Here is a 25,286-nt window from a genome sequence, read left to right on the forward strand (position 1 = left end):
AAAGCGTTTCATGGCCGTGGTTTCATTCCCCACAGTGTGTCAGTACTCTCCCCATTTCCACTCTGGGTTCCCCATTTCCTTTTGTCCTGATTTTCTACCCTTTCCTGCCTTCTCATCTTTGCTTTTGGGCAAATATTGCCCTTTTGATCTTGTATAATTCATTGTTCTAAGGAGCAAATTCCTCTCGGGTGATTTTATGGGCTTGTCTGTTGTTTGGTTGGAAAAAACTAACAGTAATACCTTTTTAGACGGCCCAAATTCCTTTACAGACCATTCTCTTCCACACCATTCTAAAAGGAAGCACAGCGTTAATGCAAGTAGAAGGAGCTCCAGTTAGTACTAAAAGCACGCTTACCTGGTTGCCCAACAGGGAAGCAGAAGAATCCAAGAGGAGTACGAAAAGCCAAGCAAGATCATGCGACTTTTATAGTCTTTATAGACACACCACCCTGATGATGAAATTTTCCTTTTGCTTGCCATTTCAAGGTAATTATTAATGGTTTTTGAAACCCAAGCTTAAGACTGCAGGAACCTCAGAAGATAATTTCTAATTAAGGGCAAGATCCAATAAAGGGCCACCTCAGCAGTTGCTTAATGGTTCAGAGTCCCCAGAGTCAGCCTGGATTTTTTTCCCCTTAGATTGTATTTTCCCTCCAATGTGGGATTCTGATACTTGTGCACAGTTCACATTTTGGAAAGCTTAAGTGTGGGGATTTTTTGTAAATCTAGGTGCATATTTAAGCGTGAAAAAATAACTTTCTTCCTGTCCAGAAGGACAGCATTGCATAGGTTTTAAAAATTGCAGTTGTTGTTACTGTTGTTAGGTGCTGTCAAGTTGATTCCAACTCATAGTGACCCCATGTACAACAGAACGAAGCACTGCCTGATCCTGCACTATCTTCACAATCTTTGGTATGCTTGAGCCCATTGTTGTAGCCACTGTGTCAATCCATCACTAGGCGAGATGAAGTCTCACCATCCTTGCTTCTAATGAGCATTTTGGCTGTACTTCTTCCAAGACAGATTTGCTTGTTCTTCAGACCAGAGGCAGTCCGTGGTATATTCAATATTCTTCGCTAACACCACGATTCAAAGGCATCAATTCTTCCTGGGTCTTCCTTACTCATTGTCCAGCTTTCACATGTATATGAGGTGATCGAAAACACCATAGCTTGGGTCAGGCGCACCTTAGTCTTCAAGGTGACATCTTCGCTTTTCAACACTTTAAAGAGGTCTTTTGCAGCGGATTTGCCCAATGCAATGCATCATCTGATTTCTCGACTGCTGCTTCCATGGGTGTTGATTGTGGGTCCAAGTACAATGAAATCCTTAATAACTTCATCTTTTCTCCATTTATCATGATGTTGCTTATTGGTCCAGTTGTGAGGATTTTTGTTTTCTTTATTGTGAGGTGTAATCCATACTGAAGGCTGTGTGGTCTTTGATGAAAAATTGCGGTTTCCCCTTTGAAGTCTTGTACATAGTTGTTGTTGTTAGTTGCCCTCGAGTTGTCTGTGACTCATAGGGACCTTACATATAATAGAACTAAACATTTCCCGGTCCTGCACAACGATCGTTGGTTTGAGTCCATTGTTGTGGCTACTGTGTCAATCCATCTCATCGAGGGTTTCCCTCATTTTCACTGACCCTCTACCGAACATCATGTCATTTTCTAGTGACTAGTCTTTCCTGATGACGTATCCGAAGTAAGCAAGCTGAAGCCTCATCATCCTTGCTTCTAAGGAGCATTCCTGTTATATTTCTTCTGAGGCTGATTTGTATAGGTGCTTAGATATTTAACTGAATAGAAGAATGAAATGAAGCGAATGAATGAATAGGCATCAGGTTGAAGGACTAGGAAGAAGATGCACATTAATTGGCGGTTTTATTTGGTGAAGCAAGATGACCAACCCAATAATGAAGTCTGTTTTCACCCTTTTTGTTATTTGTTGCTTCCAAGTCTGCTTTTTATTTCTCATTACTGTTTCCTTACCAAATATATTTTGTTAATCATTCTAGAAACACATTGAAAATACACTTGACTTAAAAAAAAAAAAACAAAAAACATTGCCATCAAATCGCTTCTAACTCATAACAACCCTATAGGATAGAGTAGAACTGCCCCATAGGGTTTCCAAGGAGTGACTGACGGACTCAAACTGCAGACCTTTCGGTTAGCAGCCGAGCTCTTAACACTGTGCTGCCAGGGCTCCACACTTGACTTACCCCAATTTGATTGGAAACACTTTAGACTTTTTCGAATTGCCAGCATTTAACATTGGAGACTCAGTTTAATCCTATTGGAAAGAATTCCATGAAAGAACTAGGACATTTCCAGGGAATATTGGCTCTAATACTGATCACATCTTCTAAGGAGGGGTTTCAGATCAAGTTTAAAAGCACTTAACAGCTTTTATTTACTTGTACGCTTCTACGCTCATATCATTTTCTCTGGCTCTTCATGACATCACCTACGAATTGAAGATTGACTATTGGACTCTATTTCTCTCTGGTGCTTTTCAGCACAAAAATTCTAGGACCTTATTTAGTTGGAGAACAAACATGAAATCTTAGAGAGTTCCTTAAAAGCTTGCCCACCAATCCTGTGTTTATCATTTCACGCATTGTGACTATCTTGTATATACTTTTTTTTCTTTTATTATAGATCAGTTGACTTTGGTATGCACCAATATAGGATACGTATTAATTCACAGGTTGGAGTAAAAATGGGCATTTTGTTTTCAGTTATAAGATTTTAGTCAAAAATATTCTGATCGTGGCAATGCGTTTTAATCAAGATTTTAGAAGATTTCTGGTATTTTTATATTTATATCCTGTTTTACCTGGAAGTAGGCTTTTGTCGAACAAGCTTAACAAGATACATCTCCCCCCATCTTTTTAAAAAAATTTCAAGTCTACACCAAAGTTGCAAGAATAGTACAAAGAATACCAATCTACCTTTCTAAACATTAATGTGTGTACATTTGCATGCTGGTGTATGGATGAACACTACTCCCCACCCCCAGACCATTTGAGAGTTAGTTGCAGACATCCAGACAAACCAAAAACTAAACCCATTGCCATCGAGTCGATTCCGACTCATAGCAACCCTATAGGACAGAATAGAACTGCCCTACAGGGTTTCCAGGAAACCCTGGTGGTGTAGTGGTTAAGTGCTATGGCTGCTAACTAAAAGGTCGGTGGTTCAAATCCACCAGGAGCTCCTTGGAAACTCTGTGGGGCAGTTCTACTCTGTGCTATAGGGTCGCTATGAGTCGGAATCAACTCGATGGCAACGAGTTTTTGGTTTATAGGGTTTAAATCTTTATGGAAGCAGACTGCCACAGTCTTTCTTCTATGGAGTGACTGGTGGGTTCGAACTGCTGACCTTTCAGTTAGCAGTCGAAATCTACCACTAGATAGTCTCATGAAACATTAACCAAAAATACATGGAAATGAGTGATAAATGCAGGGTGTGTTTAAAAGAGTGCATTTTGGAACCGTAGAAAGGGGAAAAAATGAGAGGCACGAGCTAGTAATGGAAAAATGGAAAGGCAAAGGTTATTTATTTATCACGTCACTGTTCAAGTGCTTGATCTTTGGACAGACTTAATTTTTTCCGGAAAACCAAGACCTGTTCATTTCAGGCCTGGGCACCTCAGGCTTCCACAGCCATGCCATTCTGCCCCAATCCAATCACCTTCGGGAACAGGGTGTGTGTGAGTGTCCTGTCCCTGCAAAACAGAAAATCAAAACCAAACCCACTGCTATTGAGTCGATTCTGACTCATAGCGACCCTAGAGGATAGAGTAGAGCTGCCCCATAGAGTTTCCAAGTAATGCTCACAACTGGACCAATAAGCAATATCATGATAAACAGAGAAAAGATTGAAGTTGTCAAGGATTTCATTTTACTTGGATCCACAATCAACACCCATTGAAGCAGCAGTCAAGAAATCAAACGATGCATTGCATTTAATCTGCTGCAAAAGACCTCTTTAAAGTATTGAAAAGTAAAGGTGTCACCTTGAAGACTAAGGTGTGACTGACCCAAGCCATGGTGTTTTCAGTCGCCTCATATGCATGCCAAAGCTGGACAATGAATAAGGAAGACTGAAGAAGAATTGATACCTTTGAATTATGGTGTTGGTGAAGAATGTTGAATATGCCATGGACTGCCAAAAGAACGGACAAGTCTGTCTCACAGCCATAATGCTCCTTAGAAGCAAAGAGGGCGAGAATTCATCTCACATACTTTGGACGTATTATCAGGAGGGATCAGTCCCTGGAGAAGGACATCATGCTTGGTAAACTAGAGGTCAGCAAAAAAAGAGGAAGACCCTCAAGGCGATGGATTGACACAGTGGCTGCAACAATGGGCTCAAGCATAATAGTGATTGTGAGGATGGCACAGGACTGGGCAGTATTTCATTTTTTTGTGCATAGGATCGCTATGAGTCAGAAACGACTCGACGGCACCTAACAACAACAATCTTTACGGAAGCAGACTGCCACGTCTTTCTCCCATGGAGCAGCTGGTGGGTTCAAACCACTGACCTTTTGTTTAGCAGCTGAGTGCTTTAACCACTAAGCTACTGGGACTCGCCCTGTAAAACAGAGTGGCTGTGAAATGCTGTCCATGGTTCTTGTTATCTGTGATCCCAAAGTTACAAAATGCAGTTGTCCCTAAAACAGAGCACCCTTACCTAGTGGGTCCTGGATAGAAGGAGCCTAGGCTGGGGTGCTGCTGTCCCTGGGCCTGCCCTAGGACAGTGTTCACTTTCCCTTCTACCTTTAACCCTTGCCTGGGAGGCCCCTTGTGGTGCAAACAAGTAATATACCCAGTTGCTAACTGAAAGGTTGGAGGCTCGGGTCCACCCAGAGGCTCCTCGGAAGAAAGGCCTGGCAATCTACTGCTGAAAAATCAGCCATTGAAAACCCCATGGAGCACAATTCTACTCTGACACACATGGGGTTGCCATGAGTTAGAGCCAAGTCAATGGTACCTGGTAAGCCCGTGCCTGGGTTATGCGTGCCATCTTTTGCAGGCCTGCCTTGCTTGCCTTTAGAACTTGGTTCTCAGAGGCCTCTGGGTCACAGCCCATGCCTGTGGAGTGCTTATTTTTACTGTGGGCTGTGCTGTTCTAAGCATCTGACACATGTAACTCATGGAATACTTGCACCAACACTGTGAGTGCTGTTGTTACCCCCAGTCTGTGGAGGAGTTAAAGAACTTGTCCAGGTCACATCACTGGTTAGTGCTGAAGCTGGATTCTTACTCAGCCACTGTGCCCCCTGCCCTTGGAGGAGCGGGGCTGCCTGTCCTTCCATTGGACCCCCTTGTCAACTGGGCCAGACTTTACTTCCATCTCCTCCGGCCCAAGGCATGAAATCTCTATTTCGTGTGGTGCCCCAGAGATAAACCAGTGTCCTCTGAGGTTTAAGCTACCGCACGTCAGCTTTGTTAGCTTTCTAGGGTGGGAAATCTCCCCAGTTGTTGAACTAACATCTCAAATTCTCTTCTCTCCAAAGCAGCCCCTTCTTTCCATGATTTAGTATAAAGTTTGAAACCTCAGGTGTTTTTTACAAACTTGTTTTTGTTTCCTTGTTCTAAGACAAGCCGAGCCAGTTGCTATCGAGTCGATTCCGACTCAGAGCAACCCTATAGGACAGAGTAGAACTGCCCCATAAGGTTTCCAAGGAGTGGCTGGTGGATTCGAACTGTTGACCTTTTGGTCAGCACCACCACTGCACCACCAGGGTGCCCCTTGTTCTAAAAAAAAACCAGTGCGCTACTGCTTATTATGAGCAGCTAGCTGTGCTGAAGAAAATGTAAAAAACTTGTGACCCTTGAGAGTTGATGAAGGAGATTCAGAAATTTCTAGCTATTGGCAGCAAGGAGGACAAACTTTAGCTTGAATAGATTTTTGTTTTAGTCCATCCTAGCGACACTGCAGGATTTCTTCCTTGCCATCAATGTGGGGTGTGTAGACTGAATATTTGTGTCTTCAACCCTGATGCCCTTGACTTGCATTCTGTCTTCACCTGTCGCATGATCTAGTGCATGAAATACGGTCACCTGCAAATGAAAAGTAAGTCTCCGATTAAATTAAAGCAGAGCTGGGAATTTGTATTCTCACCACAGATGAGAATCAGAATCTACATTTTACCAAGATCCCCAGCATTTTTATGTATAATAAAGTTTAAGAGCCATTGCTCTATTAGAAGGAACCCTGGTGGTGAAGTGGTTAAAGCGGTCAGTTGCCAACCAAAAGGTCGGCGGTTCAAACCCACCAGCTGCTCTGTGGGAGAAAGATATAGCAGTCTGCTTCCATAGAGATTTATAGCCTTGGAAACCCTATGGGGTTGCTATGAGTCGGAATCAACTTGATGGCAGTGGGGTTTTTTGTGGGCTCTACTCATGGTTCTCAGAATTAGTCCCTAACCAGCAGCATTAGCACCGCCTGCGAACTTTTTTAGGAATGCAAATTCTCATCAGGGGTTGGAACCAGAACAAACTGGCTTGAAGCCCTGAATTAAAGTCGCTCGGACTAAAAACTCTTTTTCCCTTTGCTACCTTCCCTTGCCTTTCCACGAGGAGAACTGCACAATATGTGTTAGCCCAGAGTCGGTTTTTATTCAAGTGTCATAGTTACGTCTGAAGGAATGTTGTTAGTTGCCATGGCGTCAGCTTGGACTCATGGTGACCTTATGTATAACAGAACAAAATGTTGCCTGGTCCTGCGCCATCTTCACAATCATTGGTATGCTCCAGTCCATAAGGAATAAGGAATACTGAAGGTGTAAGAATCTTCTTTTCCTGATCGAAGTAACATACACCTTCTTTTACTGGTGGAAAAAAAGCAAGTTGAAAAGACCAGAAAATAAGTCTGTATTTATAGGGCTGCTAACTGCGTTCACTGTCACAGATTCCACCCCCATGTTGCTCTGTGATGCGGCAGGGTGGGAGGCAGAGACAGAGAGCACATGTCCTGTGTCAGGTCCGAGGCAGGGCTGGGCCTCAGCAGCGCTCTGCCCGCAGCAGGGGACCACTCGTGGGCTCTCAGAGCCCCGCTGTTGCACCCAGGCCCACTCAGCAAGCCCTTAGTCTCCTCTTGTAGTAGTGTCCTAGGGCCACTGGAACAAAGTGCCGCAAACTGGGTGGCCTATAAAAGCAGAAATGTATTGTTTCAGTTCTGGAGGCTAGGAGTCGAATTCAGGGTATTGACTGGGCCCTTGCTCTTTCTGAAGGTTCTAGGGGAAGATCCTAGATGTTCCTTGGCTTGTTGATGCATACGTACCTGGCTGTCTTCTCTCTGTGTTTCTATCTTCTCTTTTACAAGGACATCACTCAGATGGTATTAGGACCCACCCTACTCCAGTATGACATCAGGTTGACAGAGCTGATAACATTTTCTAAGACCCTCTTTCCAAATAAGTTCACGTTCATAGGTACCAGAGGTTAGAACTTCACCATAAATTTTGGGGGGACATGATTCAGCCCATAACAGCTCTGTTAGTTTTTTTTTTTTTTAATTGGGACAAAATTCATATAACATAGAATTCACCATCACAGTTGGCATCAGGTGGACCGGCTGAGATAGAAACCCAGGTTAGAATACTTGGAGAGCGCATAGCTAGACTGGGTTCCTGGATGGGATGGACTCTTGAGTGCCATGTGGGAGAGTTTAGATGGGATCTGTAACCACAGAAACAGCTGTCGCTAGTAGTGGGAAGCAGCGTTAGGTAACATTGATATAAAATTGGTTCTATTTTATGCGTAGCTTGAATATGACTCCTAAAGAATCAATATCAAAGGCAAACTTGGAAAAAAAAAGAAAAAACAACAGAGAAATGTATTAGACAGTAGGAGAGGAACAGGTTCGCAGTCTCTATAAAGAGTCCTTGAGGAATACACTAGAAAGGCCAAATCACTGTATGTTTTGCCTAAGAGACTGGGAATGGTCTGAAAGGGCTAGGCCCCACCATTGTCCTTGAATAAAAAGTCCAAAGGCAAGGGACACCAGGGTGGCGGGCTCACCTGGCGCCAGCCAGGTAGGTCAGAAGGCTGGCCCCCACACACCACCATTTAAAATTGCCTTTGATAAGAGGACCTACCGTTTAAAGCACCCGGGGTGCAGTAAAGGCTTGAACCCATTGCACTTTCATTGTGGGCTCGAGAAAACACTGGCAAAAGGTTAATTAGTGCCATATTTATCCTTGTGTGGTGCTTTTACATCTCCTAGAGCTTTATCACCACCACTATTCGTTACTTATTGATCTTTTTTTATTTTTCTTATGCTCTATGGCTCTGTTCCAAGAAAGGATGGGTCTGTAATGCAGTCAGATGGCAAACAGTGTTTAGGGAAAATTAAAGGGGCCGAGTTAAACCTTCTGCCCTGGCAGAGGCATTTTCCTCTGAGATTCCAAATCCAGGGTATTTTGGAAACGTTGGAATTAAAACTAAAGCTTTGCTGAGGTTCTTTTCTTCAGCCACTGCAGTAATGATGCAATAGGCAGCTTTTGGCACTGTGATGTTCTCTGGTGTCTCAAGCTTTTTGTGGAAGGAATGCAAGGAACAAAGAGTCTTCGTTAATTTTGGTTGCTTACTCAGGTGGCTGACAGCCTGAGAGGTGGTCACACCGCCATCTTTAGAGCTGATAGGATTGTCTGGTCACTCTGTGAGGCCACTGGTGCTGCCCTGCTTGGCCAGAAACGTGCTGTGTTCTGTGCCTCCCCCTGCCACCACCTTTCTGAGTGTAAGCCTCCTTGCCTCTGTCAGCTTGTCTTGCCACCTGCTGGCCTTGGACCAAGTGTGCTTGGGTGCTGTGAGGCCTCCTCAGCCAGGACCAGAGAGCGACCCCTTCCTCCCTCCTTAGCGGCTTTCCATCAACGCTCCCTCTGTTCTTCTCCTTTGCTGATGTTCAGGCATCATTTGGACTTGGGAGCCTCTTTCCACTTCCTCCCCTGCCTTTTTGGTAGCATTTTCTCTGCCTTCTCCAATGATTTCTCTGCTAGCAAGTCTTCATCAGCAGATCATGGAGGCTGTTACACTTCGGTGTGTTTTTCTGTGCTATCATTTCAGCCCAAGGTTGTGTTTATTGCTGCTGAAAAGCAGCAGGGATAATATGAACCTGAATAATACATTTCAATATATGTGCTTTAATTTTTTATTAGAATAATACTATGTACGAGTTTACACCAGCAGTTCCAAAAGTGCTATAATGAAAAATTCAGTAATCCTCCTTCCCTTTCTCTCACCCACTCATAACTCTTCTAGCTGTTCTCTTGGTATTTACCTCTACGCATCTAAAAAACATTCTCATATTGCTCTCTCAGGAACTTCTAGACTTCCCCTATGTTGGAGGAGTACTTAACGCTCTTAGGCAGCCACAGTGGCCCCTGTATTTTCTTCTCCTGTCTCCTTCACCTCACTTTAGTTTTGGAAATGTTTTCTGATCTTGAGCTGTTTGTGAAATTCAGCCCAGTAAGCAGTTAGACAGGTTTCCTGTTCTTAGTTGGATAGTTTTACTCTATTCTGAATGGTTCATACCGGAACATTTCTTGAATACCACACTTGCCAGTAACTGAACAGACTACATCAAAAGACTCCTCCTGGTGAACTAACTGGGCGGATGGACCCAATGCAGTCAGGAAAGGTGGGTCAAAGAATGGCAGTACAGTTCTAACAAAGAAATTGTGCTCTTCACACGGCTTTGAAGCTGTGGTCTTTCTAGACGGTTCAGGTTGTCTTAAACTTCAATGGAAATTGAGGCTGTCAGTAAACTTAGGACCAAGTCTTATGAGTCTATAGCAAGTAGTGCAGTCTTATCTGTCCTTCCTTAGAAAATACATAGAGGGGCTGGGCGCTTATAAACAGCTTAGCTTTGTAAACTAGAGGCTAATGTCCTCTCTTGCCTCACTCCAGTAACACTTAATCTAGCCATAATTAGCCAACCAAGGACAATGGGAAAGAGGCGCCATGGCCAAGAGCACTTCAGAATTGAGCCCGCCATCTGACAAGGGACATAATCAAGTTTTTTGTCCTCCCTTTCCCCCAGTGACTCTTGGATCATACTCGAGACACAGGGTTCAGATGACTCTGGAAGTTCTTCCAGGGCACTGATAAGATCAAACATTTTCTTGGAAAATTTTTGCCCCAGGAGATTCCAGTTGTCAAGGATTCCTATAGACCAATACGTGGCACTTAGGGTGGGGGAGGGAAGGAAAGAAAAGTTTTATGAGAGGGAGGGTTGAGTAATTTCGTTAGCACATGTTAACTCACTGAGCTGTAGTCTCTTCTAACAACTTAAAAACCAAACCATGAGATCATAGTGAACAGAACTGAGAAAACAGACCAGTGACTACCAAGAATGGGTTTTTCATAAAAATCACATGTTCCTGAATTTCTGTGAAGTAATCATAAAGATAAATCTGAAATTATTTCCTCAGAGTTCGTTTGCTTCTTTTTTCACTCATGCATACATTTATTCAGCGCTTACCTTGTGCCAGTTCCATAAATGCTAAGGGCTGAGGATGCACTGGAGAAGTGAACTCTGCCCCAGCTCTCAAACGTTTACATTCTAGCACACAAAGATGGTACAGACACAGAGAAGTCTGGGGATGGGAAGAACCTGGTTCTGTGAGGGCAGACGATCGATACCCTGACCAGGCTCCAGCTCCAGGGCAGGATATATGAGCCGAGAGCTCAAAGCCGAGGGTTGGGGAGTGGAAGGAGATGTTCCAGGCAGAGAGAACAGCATGTGCAAAGTCCCCATGGCAGAATGAAAGATTACCTGAGGAACTGAAAGAAGGCTGTGGTGACCAGCTCAAGGTGTGACAGGAGAGCAATAGGAGATGAGGTGGAGGGTTAGGCTGGGCTGGCCGCATGCAGGGCCATGGTAATATTTGCAGTTTGACAGACTCTGCTTGCATTTTGTGCAAGGTGGGCTGGGGTGATGTGAACCGTGGGAGCCTGGTTGGTAAGCTACTGCCAGTAGTTTGGGTGGTGGTTGGAGCTGGGGAGAAGGCCGCAGGAGCTGGTGAGGGGTCAACTGCTAGGATTTGATGGATTGGTTATGAGGAATGAGAGACAAGGGCGGATCAAAGATGATGCTTAGGTGTCTGGCCTGCAGAACGGGCTAGAATGGATGCTATTACCTTTTAAAAAGTGAATCCTTCTGATGGTTTTCTACAAATGAGTACGTCTGGTATACTTTTCCACAAGGACTGACAGATTGGCTTATGGAATTTCTAGGGCCTGCAGTGGGCAGTGAGAAGAGGGTTGTTCATGGGAGAAACATGAATACAAAAGTAGGAGGCCCCATAAGTTCAGAATTTGAAGTGTGAACGTCGCCTGGACCTGACAAGTTGACTAATGTCAGGAGGAAGCTCATAAAGATGCTCCTGATGGATTTTTTACCAGTGATTTGAATGAAAGACGAGAAGCAGAGACGGAAAGGGAGCGTGATGTGCAGAGTGTAGAGAGCATGGGTGTACATGAACAGGAAAATCGGAGAGACTGATCAGATTTTATTGCTTAGGGCATACCCTTACCCAGTGATCATTCCTGTCAAAGTCAAGCTTGCAATTTGGGAAATTAATTTCTTACTTACTGGCAAAACCATACTTGTTTTGTTTTCTCAGGTGATTGATATGCCTGAACACAACCCAGGCAATTTGGGAGGATCAATGAGGCTGGGAATAAGAAGAACTATTTTCAAAACGGAAAATTCCATATTAAGTAAGTTCCCAGGATTGTTGATTGTTGAAGGTGTCAGGTGTTGTTCACATGACCGAGTATGATCACAGCCCTCTGGATGGAGTCTCCCTTGCCCCTTCCCTCCACCTCTCCCCATTCCCTTCACCATCCTCACGTGTCTCTGCTGCCTCCCAGGTTCCCCTCCCTGGACAGGCTGGACCTCAGGCTTAATGAGAACCCACTGTGACCACTGTTCCCTTGTCCTCTTCCAACACCCTGCTTAGCGGGTGGTCTGGTGAGTTCCCAGATGTTCCTGGAACTTCACAGCACAGGAGAGCTGGGATCCAAACTCACTTCTTTGAGTCCACTCTTCTCTTCACTGCGTTGAAACCAGTCCCCCATTGACTTGTTTGCTTCTGTTTGCTTGGTTTTTGCAACTAATTTATGAACTCCTTGAGGTAGCAGGCAGTTCTGTGGTTAGAAATAGAATTCTCTGCTCCTCTAGTAGCCCCAGTGTGGGGAGAGGTAAATTATGATGTCGATCTAATATTTGCTGGTCTTCCTACTCCCAGTAGCCACTAAGGTTAATTCCTAATTTTTGTGCAACTTTTTTCATAGGTTAACATATTATATGAGAATAAGTTAATGCAACCCCCGCCCCCCACTAAAGGCCTTAATTCAATTTAATAAATATATCTTGTGAGTCCCTGAGTGGCACAAATGGTTAATGACTACTAGCCGAAAGGTTGGCAGTTCAAACCCACTCAGAGGCACCTCGGAAGAAAGGCCTGGCGATCTGCTTCTGAAAGATCACAGCCTTGAAAACCCTATGGAGCAGTTCTATTCTGAAACACATGGGGTCACCATGAGTTGACAACGAACACCGACAACCACATGTACTGTGTAACATGCGCACTGAGCTAGATGGTGCGGATATAGCAGTGAGTGAATGGAACGGATACTGGCCCTGTGCTCCTGGGGCCTTAACGCAAGTGAAAAGAGTACAATGAAAGGAAAGCTGCAAAAGGACCTGCTGCAGAGGGAACCCAGGTATCTTGGGTGTCGTCAGCATCATTCCTGTGATGTTAGAAGATCCGAAATATGAGTTTCCCCTTTAAGGATGATAAACAGCGTTTAAGGAATAGAGTGCGTCCTAGCAAGAGTAGAAACTTCAAAAGGAAAAGTATTAAAGTGAAAACATTTCCTAAGTTTCTCTGCGTAAGAAGCCTTTGTTCTCTAAGTGACTAACATGTTTCTTTAAGAATACAAGTTTTTTTCTCTTAATGGATGTTGGCGATTCTTTGGCTTTCAGATCTTTTCAAGTTCTTTGAAACTGTGTTCAAATAATTGCCTAAGTGATAAAACAAAGGTTAGTGAGAAGATTGTTTTAAAATGTTATCTGCTGTAAAAGATTTAGCAATAAATTGCTAAAGGTTTTTTTTTTTTTTTAAAGGGCATTGTGTACAATACATTTAAAAACTTTGTCTGCCTTGATGGAAAAAAGACTGATTTTAGATTTATTTTTCTTTACAGTAGAACTAAAACAACACTGATGATTAAAAAAATTATTTTGTTGTTGCAGGTGATTTTTTTTTATTGCAGTAAATATATATGTAACCAATCATTTGCCTTTTCAACATTCTTCACGTGTATGTTTCAGTGGCATTAGTTATTTCATCATGTTGTTCAGCCATGACCATTACCCATTTCCAACTTTTCCATCACCCTTAACAGAAGCTCAGTGTCCCCTAAGCAGCGAGTTCCCCTTTTCCCCCTCCCGCCCACCTGCCCCTGGTAAGCACTAAGAAACTTTGTTCTCTTTAGATTTGCTTATTCTAAATATTTCATATAAGTAGAATCATACAATATTTGTCCCTTTGTGACTGACTTCTTTCACCCAGCATATTGTTTTGAAGGCTCACCCGTGTCGTAGCAGGTATCCAGACTCCGTTTCTCTTTATGGCTGAGTAATATTCCATTGTATGGATATACCACATTTTATTAATGTTATTATTTATCCATAAAATAATACAGATGATTTTTATGAATCTTAAACAGTACATGAAAGCTTATTGCTTAGCTAATATCTTTGGCCTGCCTTAAATTTAAATTGTGCTTGGTAGTTCATAAGAGGCGTGTTGGGATATGAATCTATGGTCTCTGGGAGATGCGAGGTTCTACCCTCAGGCCTGCTTGAGGTCTTCCACAGGTCTCCAGAAAAGCGTGTGACAACTGTGCCAGCTCAATTGAGTGTCATGAAAATATAAAAACGAATAGCACCACAGAATGTTTTGTGGGTTTTTTTTTTCCTAGTCAGCACATTTCTTTTGTAGGATTTTTTTTTCTTAGTTGGTACATTTATTTTGTAGGAATTTTTCCTAGTTAGCATATTTCTGCAAGAATGGTATGAATGAAATGTATTGCCTACCTTGCCCGTGAAAACAATTTAGAGTTTTGATGGAAAGTGTTTTGACGCCAAAAAAAAAAAAAAAAAAAAAGTTGCTGTCAAGTGGATCCTGACTCATGGTGACGCACGCGCGTCAGAGTAGACCTGTGCTTCACAGGGTTTGCAGTGTCTGATCTTTGGAAAGTAGATCACCAGGCCTTTCTTCCAAGGTGCCTGTAGGTGGATTTGAACCTACAGCCTTCCAGTTAGCGGCTGAGTGTGTTAACCATTTGCACAACTGCTAGAGTGACTAATTTTTATACTCAACAAGAAGAATCCCTCTCTGTTTTCATAGTCACCTGTTAGTCCCTTAAGGGTTATGAAAACTATGAATGACTTTTTCTGAAGTAGAGATTATAGATCTAAATTGATTTGGACAAAAACCCTGGGAATCATCATTTCTCTGTTTAGAAGAAATGTATCCCTGGAGGCTCACTCACTCTCAGCCCTGTGTTCTGTATGTGTGTGTTGTCTTTGTCTACAAAGGCTTTGTCTTATGAAAGGGCTAATGACAGTGTGTGTGGAATTGTCAAAGCTGGTGCAGGGGTCTTTAGAAATAAAATATTTTTCTAAACTATGTATCTATAACCCTTCACCTAATATTAGTTGCATATCCATGGCCTTTCCCAGATTTTATCATACTCAGTTTATTTTTTAGTTTTTTATTGTAGCCTAACTGTTTAATGTATCCAGTCTCCCTGTCTATTGTTTGGGTGTATAATATTTAATTGAGTTATACAGCTGGCAACCAAGTCCCAGTGGTTTCCCATCCCAGTTCTGAGAAGTTCTGGGAAGACGACATGAGGCAGTAAGACCATGGAAGATGACTTGGGTGTAGCTGGCGGAGGAGGCGAGTGTGACCCTGAGTGCAGCAGAGCCACCTGGACCTGCAGGGCGGGGGCTTAATGCTTAAGAACAGACTTAATTCCTTTGGGCACCTTCTCTGCATTTCCTCATAGTAAGGAGAAGAATTTGACCAGAATGTTAGCTCTGCTTCACTGTAAGAGGAAGAAGTTTTTGTTCTGAGAGAACAGAGGCAGGAGGCCAGTTAGGAAGCTATTGATGAGTCCCGTTGTTAAGGCTCTGGCTAGAATTGGTGGCACTGGAAACAGAAAATGGTTACATCTAAAATTGGAGTGAAGTCAGAGAAATGAGGATAAGGTGGGAAAACTTCAGGAGCTAGAAAAATGGCTTTTGCTTTCTTATCTCTTATCAAAGCTTTATTGTAGAAAAAGAGCTTCTGGTTCCTGACACGATTAGATTGATAAGAGGTTTAAAAAAACAAACAAAAAAACCCCACCACGCAGAAAATCCTGGCCTGGGTTAATGAGGTGATTTACAAAACAGTTTAAAAGAGGTCACCAGGGATTGAAGTTCCTTGGAAGTCCATGCCACGCCCGGTGCTTTGTCATCCTGCTGAGACACACACAAATTCGAAAGGAGCTTGGCGAGGCTGCAGGACAGTGGTGTGTCATTGACAAGCTGGCGAGCCTCCTCCCAGACCCCAATGAAAGCCGTTTTGCAGTGTGGCTTTCTTTGCTGCTGCTGCTGCTTGCCTTTTATTGGGCGAAATCTTTTGCTACAGTGTAATGGTTAACATGCGGGCTCATAGGTCTGGGATACAGCTCTTTTAATAATAACAATCGGTTAAAACCAGTTGCCCTTGAGTCAACTCTGACTCATGGCGATCCAACGTGTGCCAGAGTAGAACTGCTCCACAGGGCTTTCATTGAGCGGGAGTAGGCCTTTCTTCTGAGGCTCCTCAGGGGAGACTTGAACTGCCAACCTTTCACTTAGCAGCCGAGCGCATTAACTGTTTGCACCACCCCAAAAACCCCAAACTTAACTGCTGTCGATTCTAACTCATGGCGACCCTATAGGACAGAGTAGAACTCTGCCCCATAGGGCTTCCAAGGCTGTAAATCTTCATGGAAGCAGGCTGCCACAATCTTTCGGCTGTGCAGTGGCTGGTGGGCTTGAACCCCCCACCTTTTGCTTAGCAGCCGAGGGCTTTAACCACTGTACCATCAGGGCTCTTTGCACTCCTAAAACAGATAGGGTTTATGTCCCTCTTCCTATACTGGGCGAGTCCCTAACCAAAATCCAAATCAGAGTCACCATAAAAAAAAATCAGAGTCACCATAGGGCTTTTTAAAAACACACGTGCCCGGCACTCTCCCGAGAGTGACAAAATCACAATCCCTGGCTCCAGGGCCCAAGAATGAGTATTTTGAGTTTGTTTTCAAGTTGCTATCAAAGAGAAGCCAACTAGTAACATTCTGAACTGATTCTCAGCATTTGGTTTTAAAAGAAATTTTAATTATTTCCTTTCAAAAATATGGCAATGAATTGATTTTGTAAATTCATCCTTGATAGTTTTTTTTTAGTGATGAAGATTTTGAAGGCACAAAATGAAATTTCCTAAGTTTTGAAAACATGTGTTACCACATACCACATACATAATATGTCATTCATTAAAAAAAAAAAAAAGTATTGAGTACCTGCTGTCATGCCAGGCACTGGTCTCGAGAATGGAAAGAACAGGTCCTTATCTTGTGGGGCTTATGTTCTAGCTTCCATTCTTTCTATTTGGATTTCATGGTCTAGAGGTAACAACAGCGATCACTTACATGGGTTACTTACTGTTCGAAGTGTTTCACATATTCTGATTTGTTTAATCCTCACAACAGCCCTAGGACAGAGGTACTGTCATCGTCCCATTTTACAGACGTGGAAACTGAAGCACAGAGAGGTTAAGTAATTTGCGCAAAGGTTAAATAATTTGCCCATCTATTAAATGGTGTAGTGAAATTTAATGCCAGGCAGCCTGGCTCCAGAGTCCATGTGACTGACCATTGCCCCACCCTCCTCATTGTCGCCTCTGAGGTAGCTTAGCAAACAGAGTTTGCCTTATGCCAGGCAGCCATTGTAGGCCATGCAGTTTCAAAGTTCACACGACATCCTACAAGTCCTGATAACTCAAAGATACAATTCCTTATGTCCTAATGTGGATGTTTTTGTCATTTCCTCTTCATCTTTGTTAATATCGGCAGGATTGATCTATCATGGGATCTGCTAAGTCATCTGTGGTAATTAAGAAAGCAGAGAAGAAATTTTTGATCATAGGAGCAGAAGCCTCTGGGATCAGTCACAAAGGAGACAGCCAGACTCCTCTCAGAGTTAGGTCATGGTCTTTCAACTGCTTTTTTTCTCTAACTTCCTGATGATATATTTTCCTACCTGGGTATTATTGTGCTGAAGGAGCCCTAGTGATGCAACAGTTAAGCACTCAGCTGCTAACTGAAAGGTTGACATTTCAAACCCACCCAGCCACTCCTGGGGAGAAAGACCTAGTGATCTGTTCCTGTAAAGATTACAGCCTAGGAAACCCTATGGGGGCAGTTCTACTCTGTCACATGGGGACGCCATGAGTCAGAATTGACTCGCCAGCACACAGCAACAGCAGATGATTGTGCTATTATTTTCTTGAATAACCCAATGTAGTGGCATGTTGGCACTCTCCCAAAGGCACTCCCTGCCCTCCACTATTTCTGTTTTCTTTCCAAGTCTGTCCTTTAAATATTCCCTATCGTTAATAGCAGACGGAGCCCTGGTGGCACAGTGGTTAAGAGCTATGGGGAACTACGGATGCTAACCAAAAGGTCGGCAGTTCATATCCACCAGGTGCTCCTTGGAAACCCTATGGGGCAGTTCTGCTCTGTCCTGTAGGGTTGCTATGAGTTGGAACCAACTTGATGGCAATGGGTTTGGCTCTTATTTTTTTAATTAATATCAGACAGTGTTTCGCTGCTATTCATATGGTTTTTACTGGTCAATTTTTTCAGAAGTAGACTGCCTTCCTAGTCTCTTAGTCTGGAAGCTCCACTGAAGCCTGTCCATCAAGAGTGACCCTGCTGGTATTTGAAATACCGGTGGCATAGCTTTCAGCATCACAATAACACGCAAGCCACCATAATATGCCAAATTGACTGGAAGTGCTCACTCATCTGTGCCAAGAAGTTTGGAAGACAACCAACTGGAAGAGATTCCATACATGTGCCCATTCCGAAGACAGGCAATGCAACAGAATGTGGGATCACACACAAGTAAAATTTTGCTGAAGATAATTAAACGGTTGCAGCACTACATCAACAGGGAACTGCCAGACATTCAAGCCAGATTCAGAAGAGGACGTGGAACAAGGGATGTCATCGCTGTTGTCAGATGGATCCTGGCTGAAAGCAGAGAGTACCAGGAAGATGTTTACGTGTGTTTTATTGACTATGCAAAGACATTCGACGCTGTGGATCATAACAAATTATGGATAACATTGTGAAGAATGGGAATTCCGGAACACTTAATAGTACTCATGAGGAACCTGTACATAGACTAAGAGGCAGTTGTTTGGACAGAACAAGGGGATACTGCATGGTTTAAAGTCAGGAAGGTGTGCGTCAGGGTTGTATCCTTTTACTGTATTTATTCAATCTGTATGTCGAGCAAATAACTCGAGAAGCTGGAGTATATGAAGAATAGGGAATGAGGATTGGAGGAAGACTCATTCACAGCCTGCGTTATGCAGATGACACAACCTTGCTTGCTGAAAGTGAAGAAGACTTGAAGGACTTACTGATGAAGATCAAAGACCACAGCCTTCAAGTATGGATTACTCCTCAACATAAAGAAAACAAAAATCCTCACAACTGGACCAATAAGCAACATCATGATAAACGGAGAAAAGATTGAAGTTGTCAAGGATTTTATTTTACTTGGATCCACAATCAACACCCATGGAAGCAGCAATCAAGAAATCAAACGATGTATCGAATTGGGCAAATCTGCTGCAAAAGATCTCTTTAAAGCATTAAAAAGCAAAGATGTCACTTTGAGGACTAAGGTGCGCCTGACACAAGCCATGGTATTTTCAGTCTCCCCATATGCATGTGAAAGCTGGACAATGAATAAGGAGGACTGAAGAAGAATTGATGCCTTTATGGTGTTGACGAAGAATATTGAATACACCACGGACTGCCAGAAGAATGAACAAGCCTGTCTTGAAGAAATCCAGCCAGAATGCTCCTTAGAAGCAAGAGTGGTGAGACTTCGTCTCACATACTTTGGACATGTTTTCAGGAAGGACCAGTCCCTGGAGAAGGACATCATGCTTGGTAAAGTAGAGGGTCAGCGAAAAAGAGGAAGACCCTCAACAAGATGGATTGACACAGTGGCTGTAACAATGGGTACAAGCATAGCAACAATTGTGAGGATGGTGCAGGACCGGGCAGTGTTTCGCTCTGTTGTGCACGGGGTCGCTATGAGTCAGAACTGACTTGACAGCACCTAACAATGACATAATCATTAATATTATCCCCAGGAGCTCAGTCTGCACGGACAGAATTGAGAATGGAAGTTGAGGCCATGCTGACTGAGCACACAGAGTTGGATGAAAATACAACTGCTTCGTGTTTTCTTTATCCAAGCCAAAAACCCAAAGTAGACGAGGCATTTGGTCTTTCTTGGTTGAAACAGTTTGTCCTGCTGCTGCCTTTTGAACTGAGCACTGCTCCAGGTTCTGTTGGAGTTTGGGGTTGAGGTGGAGCGTGAGCTCCAACCTTGTAGGCACATCTCTTTGGGCCTTGGCTGTGAACCTGGGAGCTGTGTCTTGAGAGCTGGGACTACAGGAACGGTCACTTGCCCTCAGACTCTCCCATACTCCTGCATCTCCATGTGCTCCCATGGGGCCGTTTGTGGCAGGGGCTGATGACAGATCCCCACTCCTCTCCTCCTGAGCCTGCAGTCACTGGCCAGTTCACTGATCACCACACCAGTTGACGGAGAGTCATGCCAAAGATGCTGTCCTGGCCTGCCACGTCCTTGGCACCTAGACATTTTGAAGCAGTTCCAGAAGCAGCTTGCTGTCACACACTCCTGGTTGAGAACCTAGGGTATAGATGGGCTGTCATTTAACCTAGCATTCCTCTAGGCCTGATGTTCCATGTGTTTCTGATTGTTCACCATTAAATAACTCAGCAGCACAGAGTTGTTGGTAGATCTTTGTCCTCATTTTTGTTTTTTGTTAATACTTAGAAGTTGAATTTCAGGGCCAAAGGATTAAATACTTTTTTTCCACGAGATGTTATTTATTTAAATTGTGCTAAGTATATATATAACAGAAATTGGCCATTTCATAAGTACATTGTTAAGGTGAGGCGTAAACCAGCGTCGTTACACGGAGGTGGTTGGTGTAGTAGAGAAAGCAGTGGGGCTTTCTTTGGGCAGTCACTTCACTTCTCTGGGTTCCATTTTCTTCTTTTGTAAAGTGAGCCCCATTATGAATCTGCATGGAAGTGAAGGTGTGGACGTGACTCAATTTTTCTGTGCTGCCGGCAGGCAGGCGTCTGAAGAGGGCAGACCTGCCGAATCCATGTATATGGTGTACTTGTATCCCAGTGGGCTTTCCTTTCCACAATGTGGATTACTCACTTGAGAATTGCTTCAAGATTTCAAAGAAGCTATCACCATCCTCACCTAGAAGAGAAGAAAATCCAGATTACTGCCTGGAGTCTCGTTCATTTTTAGGCCTTTGATGGAAGGATCGAGATCAAAGAGGCTTCCTACCCACATATGCCCTGGCTGTGGTTCTCAAGTTAGCTCCTCCTAGGTTAATTTCACTTTGTATCTTTACAGGGAAGCTTTATGGTGATGTCCCTTTTGTAGAAGAAAGACACAGACATCGGTACGAGGTAAGGCTTTCATGCTGAATTTCCACAAAATATGGATGCTAATTTTCGAGGAACCCCATGATTACGAGGGGCCCATGGAAAAGGTGTCCAGCACTGGTGGCGTCTGTAGCGCTTGAGAAGGTGTCCCAAATCCCTCCCAGTCTCCATTTCCAGCGGAGGCAGGTGGAGGTGGGGGTGGGAAGACTGTTCTTAGCTTTACAAAGTATGTACACACAGGGCATATCTAGGCTCTATGTTACCCTAACTGCTGTCTCCTAGGTCAAGATAAGGCCAGATTCCTTATCCTTAACCCTGTGCCCTTTATTTTGCCAGATGTGGGTAAAGGGGGACTTAAATGCTTTGACAAGAAACCAAATGCCACTTGGGACCGGGACAAGTCCCTGAATTAGAGCGTCATTGAAATGGAAAACCCACCCAGTTGATGGAGGACCTTTGCATAAGCTGATGTGCCTGTATTGCTCTGCTCCCCAAAGACACTTCATTTCCTGTTTTTCCAGGTGAACCCTAACCTGACCAACCAATTTGAGCTTAGTGACTTACATTTTGTAGCTCAGGATGTCGATGGGGAGAGAATGGAAATGATCGAACTGGCAAGTAAGTGAGCTCTTTGTTTTTGAAAAGCTTTGTGGTACGCTTACATCTTTTTATTGACCATAGACATATGAAGGTATAATTTGAGACCCGTTTTGTTCATTCTTTCTCTCTTTTATTTTTCCCTCTCTCCTTTGAAATAAGTATGCAACTACAAAGTGCATGAAAAAATGGACTGCTTATGATCCCAATCATTTTGGGGCCTCTTAGTTCTGAACCTATCTTAAAATGCTGTGTTGTTCTGAGTCTACCGGTTCTACAAATAGATGCTGCCTTGACATCTCCTGTCCCCCTTTTGGGGGATTTGTCTTATGTACTAGCCACTAGGCTCTCTGGGAAAGGCAGGCAGCTTACTGATCAGTAGCATTCTGCTCGCTTCCCTCTGTTTGAGGAAGAATGGCAAAATGCCCATCTAGTCAACGGTGACTGGTGTTGTCTTTGCACCAGGACCTGCCTGTTCATGCCACCTGGGTGTCTGCTTTTCCCTACTGCTCATGCCTGATGGTCAAGCACGGGCCAATCATTTAACTTCTGAACACTAATCGCTGTACTCAGAGAAGTTCTTTCCAACCCAAACACAACGCAAAGGGATTGGATTTCTGTTGAAGAAGGTCACCAAAGTCATTTGTAGTTGGGCTGGAATGAGAGTCTAGGCATAAACCATGTATTTATACAGTATTATATAAGTTTATACGGTATGTTTATATTTATACAGTGTTCTCATTCAGATCTGCAAGGCCGTGGTAAGCCCAGGGTTACAGCTGATCTCAGCCCTTTCTGTTCATGTTCTAGATCAGAGGTTGGCAAACTATGGCCTGTGGGCCAAATCCAGCCTGCTGACTGTTTTTGTATGACCCAGGAGCTAAGAATGGTTTTTACATTTTTGAATGGTTGGGAAAAGAATTGAAAGAAGAATGATATTTGTGACTCATGAAAATTATATGAAATGCAAATTTCAGTATCCATAAATAAAGTTTTATTGGTACATGGCCACACTCATTCATTTACATATTGTCTGTGGCTGCTTTCACGCTACAACAGCAGAGATGAGTAGTTGCCACAGAGACCATCTGGCCTGAAAAGCCTAACCTATTTGCTTTGTGGCCCTTTATAGACATCTTTGCTGACCCTTGTCCTAGACCCACACATATGTACTTTATTTCAACCAACTTGAACATTTGGATGTTCTCCTGGCACCATCCAACTTATTTAAAACTAAATTCACATGTGCTCCAAACTAATTCTTCCACCTGACTATTTCTGTTAAGGTATTCTCAATCTCCTTGTCACGGGCTTCTCAACCTCAGCTCTGTTGACATTTGGAGCTGGATAATTCTTTGTTGTAGGGGACTGTCTTGTGCATTGTGACATGTTTAACAGCACCCCTGGCTTCTACCCACTAGAAGCCAGTAGCATCCTCCCCACCCAGTTAGAACAACCCAAAATGTCTTCAAACTTTGCTAAGCGTTGGGGGTGGAAGGAGCAAAATTGCCCCTGGTTAAGAACCACCACCCTAGACCACCAGGCTTGAAGTTGAACTTATTTACCCTTCTTCCCTTTCATATCCCGAACTTGTAGTCTTTTTCCATCTCAGCTCATGCCTCTCTTCTCTACTTCAAATTCCTTTTCTCTCTCCCTTTCCCTTTCTGCCTCTATTTGTTCCAATACTTAGTGAATCCTGAGCAGGGAGGACAATTGAAGTCAGCGAAGGTTCTTTGAACACAGTAGCATTTGACCTGGACCCTGAGAGAAGGAAATCCATGGCTGTTTATTATGCACTCACTGATTACCTGACTCCTTGATGGGGACTCTACCTGCATTGTTGAACTTACAAAGCAGGTGATGCTACTCCCATTTTACAGAGAAGGAGACTGGGGTGCAAAGAGGCTAAGGAACCTGCCCAGGGCCATCCAGCTAGTCATGGGAGAGGCTGGAATAAACTAGGCCATTGCCTCCTCCTATCACTGCCTCTGTGGTATTCCATTTGCTCAGCTTGTTTTCACTGGCCAATCTACCTGAGATTATCAGCCTGTGCCTGACTTGTTTTTTCTTCCATGCCTAACTTTTTGAGTTAGAATAGCGAGGATGTATTTCCTGCTGTCTTTCTGCTGGAAATGCCCATCATTTAGAGTTTTCATAGTGTGGATTCCTGTTTGGTGTTAATTCTCTTCAATCTTTATTTCATGTGAAAAGGCAGAGAATTTCTTAAACAAGTTACCATTTGTTTACTTGGTTATAGTACTTATTCTTTTTTCATCCTCCTGGTTCTCATTATTGTCAGAAAATCCTGAGAAGCCTCTTGCATCTCAAGGATTTAGATTCCCACTGATGCTTTCAGATTTCATGTGGGTTAGGAAGGAAATTAGAGGTACTTTGAAACCTGGAAATTTTTTAAAGCTGACTGCAAGGGAGTTCATTTTATTAAGGGAAAGTCCCCAGAAGACTTTTGATCTGAGCTCCCTTAGACACATATTCATGAATCGCCACCATTCCTAAAGAGAATGATAAAGCTTGAGATTAATATAATGTCAGAATTTCATTCAAAGCAGTTAAGAACATTATTTTAAAGGTACTTAGTCTGACTGATGGAACATCGTCAAAGAACAACTTTTTAGTTCCATCCCTCATATTGGTGTAAGGGGTATTTTTGGAGAAAGACTCAGAGCAATGATCCATTCATTAAAATATTCTGTCTCTGGCTTTCACATGATCCACTGAGCAGCTTCTCTTTATATGGGTACATAAGCATGATCACTGCCTGCTTCTTTCAAAGACATCCCTAGATACTTTGCTGTATGATTTATGGCATCTCAAACTTAAAGCTATACTACTGAGTTTCTTCTCTAAGTGTAGATAACTTATATCCTACTTTTTTCAAGGTGGCAACATTCCTGGGAGAGGGTAGCATTGCTCTCATCAAGCGTTCCTACCTGAGTGTCCTAATCCAAGGAGACTTCTTTCTAGATGTGATGTAGAGGATTTCTGCACTGGGTATTTCCAGAATCAGTGCTGTTTACTAGAACTTGCTGTAATGATGACAGTATCCTGCACTGTTCAATATGGCAGCCATTAGCCACGTGTGACTATTGAGTACTTGAAACATGTTCAGTTTTTTAAAGTAATATTTTATTGAGTTTTCAGTGATGGTTTACACAGCAATTTAGGTTCACATTCAACAATTTCTGTACAAGTTGTTCAGTGACATTGGTTACTGTCTTAGTTATCTAGTGCTGCTATGACAGAAATACCACAAGTGGGTGGCTTTAACAAATAGAAATTTATTTTCTCACAATTTAAGAGGCTAGAAGTCCAAATTCAGGGTGCTAGCTCTAGGGGAAGGCTTTCTCTCTCTGTTGGCTCTGGAGGAAGGTCCTTGGCTCTTTAGCTTCTGCTTCCTGGTTCCATGGAGATCTCCGTGTGTTTTGGCATCTGTCCTACCCCATCTCCGCTAGCTTGCTCTTTTAATCTCTTTTAAATCTCTAAAGAGAACGACTCAAGATATCTCCTACACTAATCCTGTCTTGTTAACATAACAAAGACAACCCATTCCTAAATGAGATTATAACTGTAGACATAGAGTTAGGATTTGGACACAATTCAATCCATAACAGTTACATTATTCATAATGAATGTGTGAACATTCTCATTATTTCCATTCTGGTTGTTCTGTTTCTATGAATTCATTTTCCCTGCCCCCTTACATTCTCATTGTTGTTTTAAAGTAATTGTTGACCATTTGGTCTCATGTAAGTGATTTTTTAAAGGAGCATGATACTTATGGGTGATATTCTTTATTTTGTGAGCCA

At 43.1% G+C, this 25,286-nt stretch overlaps 1 protein-coding gene across 3 annotated transcripts in view; it reads left to right on the forward strand.

The window, feature by feature from the left end:
* Positions 1-25,286, forward strand: part of CTPS2 (CTP synthase 2) — a 107,075-nt gene that overhangs the window by 61,739 nt on the left and 20,050 nt on the right. For all 3 annotated transcript variants that reach the window (XM_049873379.1, XM_049873378.1, XM_049873380.1), the window contains exons 14-16: positions 11,646-11,742; positions 20,834-20,889; positions 21,387-21,483. In XM_049873379.1, coding sequence (XP_049729336.1) covers positions 11,646-11,742; positions 20,834-20,889; positions 21,387-21,483 — 250 coding nt within the window. The remainder of the gene's footprint in view (positions 1-11,645; positions 11,743-20,833; positions 20,890-21,386; positions 21,484-25,286) is intronic.

The sequence above is a fragment of the Elephas maximus genome, chromosome X (assembly GCF_024166365.1).
Source record: "Elephas maximus indicus isolate mEleMax1 chromosome X, mEleMax1 primary haplotype, whole genome shotgun sequence".
Lineage (NCBI taxonomy): Eukaryota > Metazoa > Chordata > Mammalia > Proboscidea > Elephantidae > Elephas > Elephas maximus.